Source organism: Bos taurus, chromosome 1 (assembly GCF_002263795.3).
Source record: "Bos taurus isolate L1 Dominette 01449 registration number 42190680 breed Hereford chromosome 1, ARS-UCD2.0, whole genome shotgun sequence".
Taxonomy (NCBI): Eukaryota; Metazoa; Chordata; class Mammalia; order Artiodactyla; family Bovidae; genus Bos; species Bos taurus.
Window position 1 is genome coordinate 66606939 of NC_037328.1, and position 13035 is coordinate 66619973.

The window sequence follows — 13035 nt, forward strand, 5'->3', positions numbered from 1 at the left end:
GTTGAAAGAGGTACAATCCCCAGAGGGTCTATGTTTGAGGCATGCTGGGACCTCAGCATTTATGGAGAGGAAAAGGAAAGTGAGACTAGTTTGGACTTGGAGAAAAATATCCTGGCTATAAATGGATGGCAGTGTGCCCTGTGCCCAATGCCCAAGGGGCATGGCAAGCTCAGTCGTGCTCAAGGAAAAAAATAATACCAAAAGGGTCTGATGTGATGAGCATAGAATGCATCTTATTCACCATGGCAACCCCAGTACCTAGCACAACGCCTGGACCAGTGGATTTCCTACTTTTGTGGAATGAATAAATACATAAGTGAGAAGGGATAATAGGTACCCTTTAGCCTCAATGTCTTTGCATCTGCTGTGCCCTCTGCTGGGAATGTTCTTTGCCACTTCTTCACCTCATTCTTCAGATCTTGGCTTAAGTTGCACTTTCTTAAAAACCCTTCCCAAACTAGATTATGTCATCCTGTTATAGTATCTTATGGATCCCTGTGCTTTTTCTTTATAACACCAGGTTATACTTATATATTGGTATAATTATAAGACTACACACTATAAACTTAACCAAATTAAACTCTACAGAGGGCAGGGAATATATCAGTGAAGGTCATCACTGTGCTGCTAGAACCTAGCAGAGTGTCTGGCATATAGTATAGTAGGTACTCAATAATTTTTTTTAACTGTGAAATTGAAACAGCAAATACACTTGAATCTATAGAAAGTAGCTTCTTATTAATACTAACAGTTTTCAGTAGTTGTAATTTTCATGGTGAATATTCATTGAAAGATGATGGGACTTATTTATAGAATTTACAATCTAATGGTTTGATAAGTATATAACATGTTGAAAGGAGTTTTGTGAGAAAATAAACATTGTTCATCAGAGTTTTAGTCTCTCTTACCTTTGCTTTCAGCTGAGCAACAATTTTAAGTTTGTTTGATTTGTATTTATTTTTCACTTATTTAGCTTTCTTTCTAGATACTTTACCTAATCAAATCCAAATAAGAACAGCATTGCTGCTGCTAAGTCACTTCAGTCGTGTCTGACAGCACTTAAGTAACCCTAAATATGGCATAGGGAGAAATTTGTGTATCCTTTCCATTATCTTTTGTTCACATATGAGGGATATGGAATGCAGAATTTGGTGAGGTGCTTTTTTCTTTTTTAAGGGGTTCAAGTTTTCAGGTTTTTTTAAAGTAATTTATTTAAATTTATTTTCCTATTTAAAAAAAAGTTAGTTTGTTTTAGTTTAAATAAACCAATTCTCCCACCTCCCTATCCCAACCCCACCTCTAGCAACCATCAGTCTGTTCTTTGTATCTGAGAGCCTGATTTTAATTATTTTTTATTTTTAAATTCCAACATGTAAGTGAAATAATACAGTATTTGTCTTTCTCTGTCTGATTTATTTCACTTAGCATGATACCCTCAAGGGCCATCCATGTTTGTCACAAATAGCAAGATTTCATTCCTTTTTTGTGGCTGAGTAATAGTCTACTCTGTGTGTGTGTGTGTGACAATTTCTTTATCCATCATCAGTGAACACTTAGGTTGTTTCCATATCTTGGTTATTAAAATAGATATTTGTTGAAAGAATGGATGGATGCATGAAAGAATACACAAAGATTCCTGGCAATCCACCTTTTTACAAAATGAGGCAGTCAGATTGTACCTCCACCCACCATGAGAAACTGGGCTGTCAAGAATATTGAGGCACTAGTCACACAGTCATGAGGTTAAAGCAACCCTAAGTCAAAAAAAGACATAGTCATGAGCCCAGGGTACATTGCTTCCCGTGTGCCCTGCACTCACCTGGATATACCAGCTACTGTGAGTCTCAGAATCCAGGATGGAGCCCAGGTGCTGTGCTGCCTTGTCAAAGCCAGTTCAGAAAAGGTCTGGAAGAGCCTACAGAGGGAAGGCACCAGGGAATCAGCGTAGGGCAGTGGCAGGCCCAGACAAAAGTCAGAGAGAGTAAATAGGAAGCATGGATGGCACATCTCTTCAATAGTTTATTTCTCCTCATTGCTGTTGCAATGCCATTGCTCATTCCTATGTTCTGCTCCACTGCTGAAAGCTAGAAAAAGAAAGTGGCTCTACTGTGAAATCTCACCGAATTCTTTTCTCTATTTTTCCAGAGTAGAACTCCAAGAACCTGAAAGATCTGATGAAGTCCAGTGTGATGTTAACATTTCAAAGACAGCCTCAGATAACAAAAGCGCTACAAATTTGTAATTAAAGAGTAAACGCCATGTAACTGTTTTTATATGCTTTCCTTTTCAAGTTTTGACTGACCTTTTCTTGTCTCTCTAAACCTTCCCAGAAGGCAAGAAAATATTACTATTAATACTAGTGGGGGCTTCAGAATTCCCTCCAAGTAAAATAGCCTCCTACCATGCCAGCTCTGCTCTCAATGCCAGGAGTAGATTTTAACTGTTTCTTTTCATTTCAGAACACACTCAAGGGTCAAACCCACCTAACTGATTCCTGGCTCAGGAATCATGTGTAAGATTAACAACTCTTGTTTCCCATTTGGTCTCTTTTCTTAATTTTATAAATTATGTTTTATGTAGAACTCCCAATTCCTGGAATTGTGGCTTTTATCTACTCTGAATCTCAGATACTAACCCTCATTCCATCTTGTATACCTGTGACTGAACAACTACCTTTTCAGTCTGGGTGGGAGTTATGTATTTTATGGCCTTATAATGTTTTGAAGTATAGAGAAATATGTCCTATAATAATGTAATTACTGAGGAAATTCCACACTCTGTTAAGGGGTTCTGGTCCCTCTGTGAGGGTCAGTAAGGAAAGTGATGGTCCAGTGTGCTGACAACAATGAGCAGACCAACTCAAAATCTGGGAAATTAGAGACAGAGAAGGAACCAGTTCTGTAGCCATTACCATCAGGGCCGAGGCTAATATTAAGGAGGATCCACCTGCCCAAGAAGCTACTGCTGAGCCTTAGCAAAGACTGTGGGATAAAGCAGAAGAATGCTGTGCATAATAAACTCTGTTTCTCTTCTTGGGGGAAAAAAAAATGAGACAGTGGCCTGGGGCCACTGTGAGAGAGCCAGTAGAGAGATCACAATACTCAAAACAGGAGAAAAATGAAAGCTCTTGACCAATAGAAATGCACATGAATGTTCAGTGTGTGCAGGCCTTCAACAAGCCCTGGGAAGAGCAACAGATGGACAGTCTAACCAAATGGACTTAAGGCCGACAGCAGTTTCCTTGCAGGTTGGGAGGGGTTTTGATGATAGCCAGCTTGTTGTAATGTTTCACCCGACTGGAAGCAGAGCTGGGAAGGGAGAGCTATCATCTTAATAACGGGGTGATGGAAGGAGGCCTAGGTCTCTTCCAATAAATGACTGAGAGTGAAGGAGCTGCAACAGAATTAAGAGGGCCAAGATGCACATTGCCCAGAGGCTGACTAAACCCATAGATGTCCTAAGGAGATACCGGTTGTCCCAGAGCAGGGCTCTGGGGACTGTCTATGTGTCAGCTCTCAACAACAGGGAAACTGGGCCTGGGAGAGGAATATACTAGCCCAGTAGAAATGAGTTAGGAGACCCTGGCTCTAAGACAGCATCACTGACGGATGAAGAAGCCTCAGTCCAAACCTAAAGAGAACTTTGGGAGGCCCACGCTACGGAAAAGTAGTTCTTATTCTACATTTTGTTGTTGTTGTTCAGTTGCTCAGTCGTGGCGTGTTTATTCTACATAAAGGACCCTGAAGGGTCGTAGACGCCTACGCTAGCCATGCTTGAACCTGTAATAGTTCCAGCTGTGTGCTCTACCCTGCCTTGTCTTCATTAGGCTTTAAGCATCTTCATTAGACTAACATGTGGTGTGTTTTTTTTAACTTTTTAGTTTATATTGGAAGATGGATGATTATGTTGTGGTGTTTCTGCATGTACAGTAAAGTAGTTTAGTTATACATACACATGTATCTATTCTTAATAAATTTCCATTAAAATGATGTGTGCTAAGTCGCTTCAGTCGTGTCTGACTCTTTGCGACCCTATGGACTGTAGCCCTCTAGGCGCCTCTGTCCCTGGGATTCCCCAGGCAAGAATACTGGAATGGGTTGCCATGCCCTCCTCCAGAGGATCTTCCTGACCCAGGGATTGAACCCCTGTCTCAGACATCTCCTACATTGGCAGGTGTGTTCTTTACCCCCAGCACCACCTGGGAAGTCCATTAAAATGATGTAAAAGTCTAAATTTTCTACTTCAGCAATACTTACAGTCTGATATCACTCCCTGTATCCTCCTAAGGTATGTCTTTGCTCTTGATAGTGCTAAGATAGCCCAGTCTCTGGTCACCTAACTAAAAGCCCCAACTCACACCAAACACTTTCCTCTTCCCTTTCCTTTACCATTGGATTAGTAAGGGTGTCTTACATGATTCTGTGTTTATCTAGGTACTAAGACATAAGGGATGTTTTTTCTCAGGGTAACTGGGAAATCTGAAATTAAGGAAGGGATACTTGCCTTTCAGTTTGTAATGTTTTATACCATGTAATGTGTGATTGTATGTACATTAAACACTGCTGCTACTGCTACTGCTGCTAAATCGCTTCAGTCGTGTCTGACTCTGTGCGACCCCATAGACGGCAGCCCACCAGGCTCCCCCATCCCTGGGATTCTCCAGGCAAGAACACTGGAATGGGTTGCCATTTCCTTCTCCAATGCATGAAAGTGAAAAGTGAAAGGGAAGTCGCTCAGTCATGTCCAACTCTTAGCGACCCCATGGACTGCAGCCCACCAGGCTCCTCCATCCATGGGATTTTCCAGGCAAGAGTACTGGAGTGGGGTGCCATTGCCTTCTCCAACATTAAACACAAGCTTAGTGTAAAAATGTATTTCTTGAAAATTCTTTGATTATAAAATAAATGCATATAACTGTATTGTATATTTGAAAGTTGCTGAGAGTACATCTTAAAAGTTCTCATCACAAGAAGAAAATTTTGTAACTATGTGTGGTGATTAATGTTAAATTATTGAGGTGATCTCTTAATAAATACTATGTCAAATTGTTATGTTGTACACCTAAAACTAATACAGTGTTATATGACAATTATATTCCAATTGAAAATAAATACATGGCATATGAGAAGAGCCAGAGAAATTGTGGAAAAAAGAAAATTGTCCAGGCTGTATGAGGGCATGGATGTGTCTAATTTCTTCACCAGTGAATCTCAGGCCCCTAAGATAGCACCTCAAAATTATTTGTATAAGGACTGAACAGAACATTAGCATATCCTGGTGAAAGCATCTCCTCTTGTGTATTAAATTCTCTAGGCCTTCCGTGTTCCAAGTCTGGGAGAAAGAACCCCCAGTAAGGTGAAAAGTACTCATGAGGTGTGATAACAGTACTAGCTAATATTACTGGTGTTTATTCTGTACCAGGCACTCTTATAAACCTTTAAACTCATGATCCCATTTAATCCTCACAGCAACCCTATGATGAAGGTACTGGACTCTTTTGCCCATTTTGCTGATGAGGAAACATAGCCACAGAGAGGTCAAAATGATTTACCCAAGATCATTAACTTAGTAAGTGACAGAGCTGGGGAAAATTTTGTGAATCGTGGCCCCTTTGGCCTTTTTATTTCCCAGCCTTGTGTTTTCTGGCCAGGGGACAGGCAGCATTTTGGTTGATTGCCAGTTGAGTGTCCACGCTCCATCTTACACGACACTCCCTCAGCCTTCCAAAGGTGGTGCCTCCAGAAGACCCATCCCTGACTTTTCCAGGAGCCATCCCATCATCCCGTAAGTCCAGAATCTGCGGGTGATGAGGCACGTGACAGGACAAATGCATGGTCAGAGAAAGCATGAGCTACTCTCGCTGACTCTAGTCCCCCTCCCACCATCCCTGTCACTTATTATTCTTTTGCAGTCCACCCTCCTCTGTCATTCTGAAGCCAGTTTCATCCACTCTGTGTCCTCACATTTGTGAACCCAGACTAGAAAGCAAGGAGTCATCTCTGACCACTGCCCTCTGACCTTTCTCTTGGCACCCACTGCCCACTCCCACCCACCTGCCACCTCTGGTCATCACCAGGCCAGGCAAAGATTCCTCCAGCTTTAGCACCTACCCACTCTTTTCCCATTCAGGCTCTTATTTCCTCATCCTGAGAACATGACTATCACCAACAAAATAATCCCAGTCTATTGTCTTTTACCCTACATTTTGTTCAAACATCAAAAGGAACAAGGCAATAAGTAGGAAGGTCTCCCTCACATTCCTTTTCTTTAGCCACATGAAGACAGTGCTGATCTCCAGCTTGTTATGCATCTTTCCATTGGTACACTATGCTTATATATAAGTGTATGTGTCAGTGTTTAGTATGAATATACATATACATACACATATGTAATATGTATATACATACATACTTATACTTACAAATAAATACTAAATGAATGACCTTCAGTAAATCATTTTGACATCTCTGTGCCTATGTTTCCTCATCAGCAAAAGGGGCATAATAGTAGGAGGGCTTCATTGGGAAACCATCTTTAGGTCTTTCCTGTTGGGCTGGTGGTTTTCCAATATCTTGCCTGAAAGGTGGAAGTCTCTCTATCAGAATTTTGGGAGAAAAGTAAGAGAAGAGGGGGATATGTGCACATGTGACTGTGTGTGTGCTAGTGGTGGGATGTCTGCAATCTTTATTCACTCTATGTAAATTTACTTTGTCCATATGTTTTCAGTATGGTAACGCCATTCTCAAATGTGTGAGATGTCTCTTTTTCTAACATCTTCTGTTTTTCCATCTCCAGCTAACAAGACTTCAGATTTCTGCCAGGGCAGGAGAGGAAAGTTGCCCAGTAGTGCAGAGTGGGAAAAGAGAGCTCAGCGTCTCACAAACCTTTACCCAGTCTTCCTTGTTTGGGCCCTCACCCTCATCCTCAATTGGTTCCTAGTCTTGCTATTTCCTGAGGCTTTTGATAACCCTAGGGTATAAACTGGGTTGTTTCTTGGTTTCCGCACTGACAGGAAAGATTTGGCTATCCTTCCTTGCTAAGTTAGTTACCAGGCATCCATTTATTTTTCAGATTCCAAACTGTGGTCTCCTTTCATATTCTTGTACTTGAAATTAAAAAACAGGGACTTCCCTGGTGGTCCAAAGATGAAGAATCCACCTCCTAATGCAAGGGACATGGGTTTGATCCCTGGTCTGGGAAGATCCCACATGCCACAGGGCAACTAAACCTGTGTGCCACGACTATTGAACCTGTGCTCTAGCACCCAGGAGCCCCAACTACTGAGCCTACACTCTACAGCCTATGCTCTGCAACAAGAGAAGCCACCACAGTGAGAAGCCCGCTCACCACAACTGCAGTAGCCCCTGCTCACTACAACAAGAGAAAGCCCATGCGCAGCAACAAGGATGCAGTGCAGTCAAAATACGTAAATCTAAATTTTTAAAAAGAAATTTAAAATCAATTTTTTCTTTAGTTTTAGTGGAATTTCAGGAGGTAACAGAATTAGATCTGTGTATTTAATCTACCCTCTTACTTGGAACTCCACTATTCAAAATTTTCAAGGACTTTACCATTGACTGCCTTTGGCCTAAAATCCAAAGTCATCAACAATGTGACTCTAAACTAATTCTTTACCAATTTTATTTTTCCCCTCTTCTCATATTGGAATATCCACGATGCTGCCATATTTAGCTACTAATAGTTTCCAAAATATAGCTTGTATTATATTGGTTGTTTTCACCTGTGCTATTCTGTGACTCTGGAATATTTCTCCACATCTCCCTCTGCTTATGTTTCATCATGAGAGCTCGACTCAAATACCACTACTTCTCTTGGGCCACATACCTTACCACTACCCAGGCTGCACACAATTAACACAATATCTTGTGACCAAAGAATACCCATTCCAGCAATAATTCATTCCTGTCCCAATACTTCCTTTCCCCACCAAGCACAACTCTGGCCGCTAGCTGGTATATTGAGCAGCTCCAGATTTCCCAAGGAGAACTTAAAGCCACTAAATAAGCAAGTGTTCTTTTGCATAGCCCTACTCCTAAACTTCTTGATCTGGGCAGATTCATGCTCTATCTGCCAAATTCTCCTCAAACATCCTAGCTTTCAGCCACCTAATCACCTCCTGTTCTTGCCATACAACTTAGATCTGATGATCAGCTCCACCTCCCAAGCTAGAACTTTAGTTTCCCACTCTAAGAATAACTTGGATTCACTCCCTTAAAAAAGCTGCCTCTGGCCACCCAGGATAATCATACCCCCACCATCTCAGCCTTCAGAACCCATTATTTCAGAGCATTCACACTGAACCAGCTCCTCTCAGCCACCAGGAAGCAGGATTACAGAGTACATACTGGACTCTACACAGGAGATAGTGGTACCTACTCTGTATCTACCCCTCAATTTTAGTAGAGATCCTTATTAACTAAAGTAAAACCTCTCATTTCATGAAACCATATAATTTAAGAGCTTAAAAGAAATCAAATAGTCCTTGGCCCTCATGAGAGATGGAGGCTGTGTACTACAGGATTGGGAAGCAGGGTCTGGAAAGATGGGAAAGTGAAGATTCATTCAGAGATGGGAGGGGTGGTGGCAAGGTTAAATTAGGCTAGAAAAGGAAAAATATCCATTTATAGCAACATCTCTAAGGTTTGCTACACTTTAAGTTTGCCAGCATGTAATGAAATGTTTCTAATTTATGTAGGCAGTTACCTATCTGTTCCTTATAACTTTCTGAAGAAAATATTTTTCTGCTAACATTGCATTTACAAGCATGAAGGATAAAAGGTATGATAATGAAGGAAACAAAAGAGATCAGAATCAGTAGTTTTCACATCTAATGAAGAAGCATATAAGATTTTGTACTTTTCACATTATTTCTTATTAAGCTACACTTTAGATTATAGTGATAAGTAAATTTTCCTTAGTGGACAAGGACAATACATCTCAGTATGTATAGTGTCCCGAAGTAGAGTCTCAATCAGAATCACAGAGTTGGGGAAACCATAGGTGCTATGTCTTGGATCAAGGCTCTCTACTAATGATGCTTTCAGAGAAAACTAGTACCCAGTCTCCTCATCCGGCATCAATTATGTTCTTTCCCCATTCATATACATTAATACACAAGATCAACGAAGTTATTTTTTATAAACAAGTGTAACTGGACAAAGATTAGAGTGTTCAGTACCTTATGAGTGTTTTTAGCATGAAAAGATGCCTTTTAAAAATATACATGAACTAACTTCAGAAAGTAGCTCTCCACCCTGGCAGTCATGCCAGCTTGATACCACATGTGGCAAAGTGGCTTCTCTTCCCACAATCTGATTGTGAATCATTGTTTTTGAGATTAAATGCTGTGTACCCATGGATTTCCTAAATATATAAAGAGTCACTAAATAGTCCTAACAGTCTATTAGAAATGGAAGAAACATAGAAAGCATCAAGTAGAGCCCTTCCATTTTATATGGCAAGTGAGGGCAGAGGAGAAGGATTCCTCTTTAAGTTTAAAAAGAGCTATGACCAGAAGTCAGGTTCCCCAGCTTCAGTCAAGGGTACTTTCCACCTTACTGTGCCTTTCTGCACTTCCTGTTAGCTAGACCATCTGGGAAATGGACATTGACAGCGTATGATGCACTAAGAGCATGCACTTTGGGTCAAGTAGACCTGACCTTAGGCAAATTCCTTAATCCTTCTGATTCTACATTTTCTTATGTGTAATATAGGGTTAATAACACCTTCCTACCTACCTCATAGAATCAAGGGCAATCCAAAAGATACAAGGATTATACAGTTAAAGATGGAAAAGGAGAGGAAGGGCAGGGCAGGGAAGGAAAGGGAAGGAGCCTCAGCAAACCAGCAACTGGGTGTCTTGTTACGGCAAGGTGGAGCTGGTGGTGGTGAGGAAGCATTAGTAGTGGGAGAAATGGGAACAGGAAGCCATCATGAAGTAACAGGGGTGGGTGTGGGGTCTTTCATATAGCACTCAGCCCAGAAGTCCCTTTGCACCCTGATAAAAGCCAGAAATGCTCCTACAACACCTCCCACATCAGCCTCATTTGAAGAAGTCCCTCTCTCAGCATCTCAACACAGGACTGAGATGATTCATGCAATCATGTTATGCACGAGGGACCCTCAATCCTTACTGTCTGAGGCCAAACACATCTTTCTAACACACCCTTTATATTTCCTTTGGTCAAGATTATTTCCAGACATGCAACAATATCTACTTCTCTTTCATGGTGGCAGAGGTCTGTCCTTACTAAATATAACATAAGATTCTAAGCAGTTGGGCTGAGAGGGAAAGCGGGATCTCTCAAGGGTCAGGGGCTCCCTGTTAAGATTTTGGAGGACTTAGTCTTAAAGGGTAGTTATGCAGAGGATGGTTTGTTGGGGGAGAGGTGTGCAGGAAAAAAAAAAACAAACCGGGAAACTGACACAATTAGCTAAGGAGATGAACTAGGAGAAGCCTCCTATCATTTCCAGACTAGATTCCGATGCTCATGCTCATCAGACTAAAGGCAGGATCAAATAGACTCAATTACAGAAGCAGATGCAAGTGCAGGAAAATTAAAACTTCAGTGAGCTGCTTTAGGAGAGATGGACAACAGGAGTTCTCTGCACTAAATCATAATGGGAGGAAAGAAATCTTAACATCGGATATTAGGAGTGCTACATGATTCAGGCACAGCCAGTAGATTGAAAACAGATTAATCGATCACAGTCTTTGATTTAGTTACCAAGGTGAAAAAAATCTTTTTTCTGTATCATCGATCCAGCGTGGGGTTAGGGCAGAGGTTAACCTCACACATGAGAGACCAGAGACACAGAGCAGGAAGCCAGGGCTCTGCGCTCCTGGAACACAGGTTACCAAAAAATTAAAACTCTTTCTAAAATTCATATTTGCAAACCAGAGCATATATCTGAGGCTCATTATTAAAACAGGTCAGGGTGTGGCTGCTGTGCTCACTGGTAACAGAAACTAGCTACATGCTGTTTCCACCAGTTCACCTGCCACTGTTTAACTGCGCACATCACGTATTTACCCTCAGGCTTCACAGCCTCTGCAAGAACAGTTGAGCTGTGTCCACTTGATGGGAAAACATCAAGCCCATTCCATTAAAAAAAAATAAAAGGCCAAATCAAACAATTAAATCAGTCCTTTCGTACTTTTTTCCCTCTAGATTTTATTTGTTGAACTGTCTTGGAGTCACAGTCTCAGAGTATTACTTGAGACTCTCATTATCAATTTAAAAAGAAGGAATGCTTTTTTAACATTAAAAATAAATCCTGTTCCTGTGTCCAAACCAGCCATGCATATTAACACGTGTGAATGTTCTAGAGATTTAAAGTTTCAGGTGGAAAAAAAAAAAAATACTGTAGCAAGACTTAAACAAGATGACAGATCAATGAGAATTTTAAGAATTTTGATTCTCCCTGAGTAATTGCTTATATTAAGAACTTAATAGAAATGGTTTGTTGACAGCAGGAAATATAGGTAAGATATGAAGAAAATCTTCTATCAGGGTGTTTAGCATTGGAAACAATCGTCAAATCTTCTCAACCCTATGTAAGGGATCGATGCTGCCTCATTGCCATTGTCAGCGTCATCATCCAAATAGTTATTTATTTTTTAAATTTTCTCTTAATTGACATAGCTGAACTATGTGTTGTGTTAACTACTTCTGAACAGCAAAGCAACTCAGTTATACATGCTGCTGCTGCTGCTGAGTCTCGTCAGTCGTGTCCGACTCTGTGAGACCCCACAGACCGCAGCCCACCAGGCTCCTCTGTCCCTGGGATTCTCTAGGCAAGAACACTGGAGGGGGTTACCATTTCCTTCTCCACAGTTAATCATATATACATTCTTTTTCATATTCTTTTCCATTATGGCTTATCACAGGATATTGAATATGGTTTCCTGTGCTATACAGTAAGAATTTGTTGTTCATCATAGCTATTTATTGAGCACAGTATATGCCAGGCACTGTGTTAAAAATAAAAGCTTACATTGGGAAGAAGAAGAAGAGCTGCATCATCTTGTAGAAGTTAAAGAACTCATTTTAAGAAGAGAAAGGAGAACCAAAAGGAATGTGTATGATATGTGATCGTATGAGAATTTAGAGAAGAAAAAAAATATGAGAGCTGCAGAACAGTGAGCAAGTATGTTACAGTAGTGGGGTGACTTAGAGAAGTGCCGTCCAAACCCAAATTGTCCTACGCTAAGACTTACATATAAGTGATCAAGAGGAAAGACTTGGAGGGGAAAGAACTGGTGATAATAGGGAATATTTCATGCTTAAGAAAGAGAGAATCCAGACACAGATGTTTGATTCAAGAATCATGGAACTATTGCCAAGAGAGGTGAGAAGATTTTGGGGAAACCAGAGAATCTGTCCCTGAGCTTATTGTCTGATTCATGTTTAACCTGAAAATGGAGCCAGTCCTAGGAACAGATCTAGGAGATAGAGCCTGGCGATAACATGGAGGCCCTGTTCCCGCCACACCTGAAACAAATCTACTCTTGGACCTCTCCAGTTATGTTTCTCTGTCTCTCTCCCTCTCCACTTCTCCTGCTGCTGCTGCTGCTGCTGCTGCTAAGTCACGTCAGTCGTGTCCAACTCTGTGGGACTCCAGAGACGGCAGCCCACCAGGCTCCCCCGTCCCTCGGATTCTCCAGGCAAGAACACTGGAGTGGGTTGCCATTTCCTTCTCCAATGTATGAAAGTGAAAAGTGAAAGTGAAGTTGCTCAGTCTGTCCGACTCTTAGCGACCCCAAGGACTGCAGCCCACCAGGCTCCTCTGTCCATGGGATTTTCCAAGCAAGAGTACTGGAGTGGGTCACCAGTGCCTTCTCCGCTCCTCTTCTCCTACCCCTTCTTTATTCCTCAGGTTGGCTTTATTCCTTAGGTCAGACTTTATGTTCTATGAAATAAAAAATATTCCAAATTGAAACATCATAAAACAGAAAACTCTTGGTTCACCTGAGTCCAGCACAATCAGTATTTTCAGGCCAGTCTCTGTCTC

The 13035-nt window shown here is 41.2% G+C and overlaps 1 protein-coding gene and 1 long non-coding RNA gene across 6 annotated transcripts in view; one reads left to right on the plus strand and one right to left on the minus strand.

The window, feature by feature from the left end:
- The window catches only part of CD86 (CD86 molecule), a 66750-nt gene extending 62754 nt beyond the window's left edge, over positions 1 to 3996 (plus strand). For 3 of the 5 annotated variants that reach the window (XM_024995396.2, XM_024995417.2, XM_005201386.5), the window contains one exon: positions 2146 to 3989. In XM_024995396.2, the coding sequence (XP_024851164.1) occupies positions 2146 to 2242 (97 nt within the window). In that variant the 3' untranslated portion in view covers positions 2243 to 3989. 5 annotated transcript variants of the gene reach the window in all.
- LOC132342118 (uncharacterized) overlaps positions 1 to 13035 on the minus strand; it is a 212478-nt gene that overhangs the window by 61929 nt on the left and 137514 nt on the right. The window contains exon 4 of the long non-coding RNA XR_003034245.2: positions 1820 to 1915. This is a non-coding gene — a long non-coding RNA (uncharacterized lncRNA). The remainder of the gene's footprint in view (positions 1 to 1819; positions 1916 to 13035) is intronic.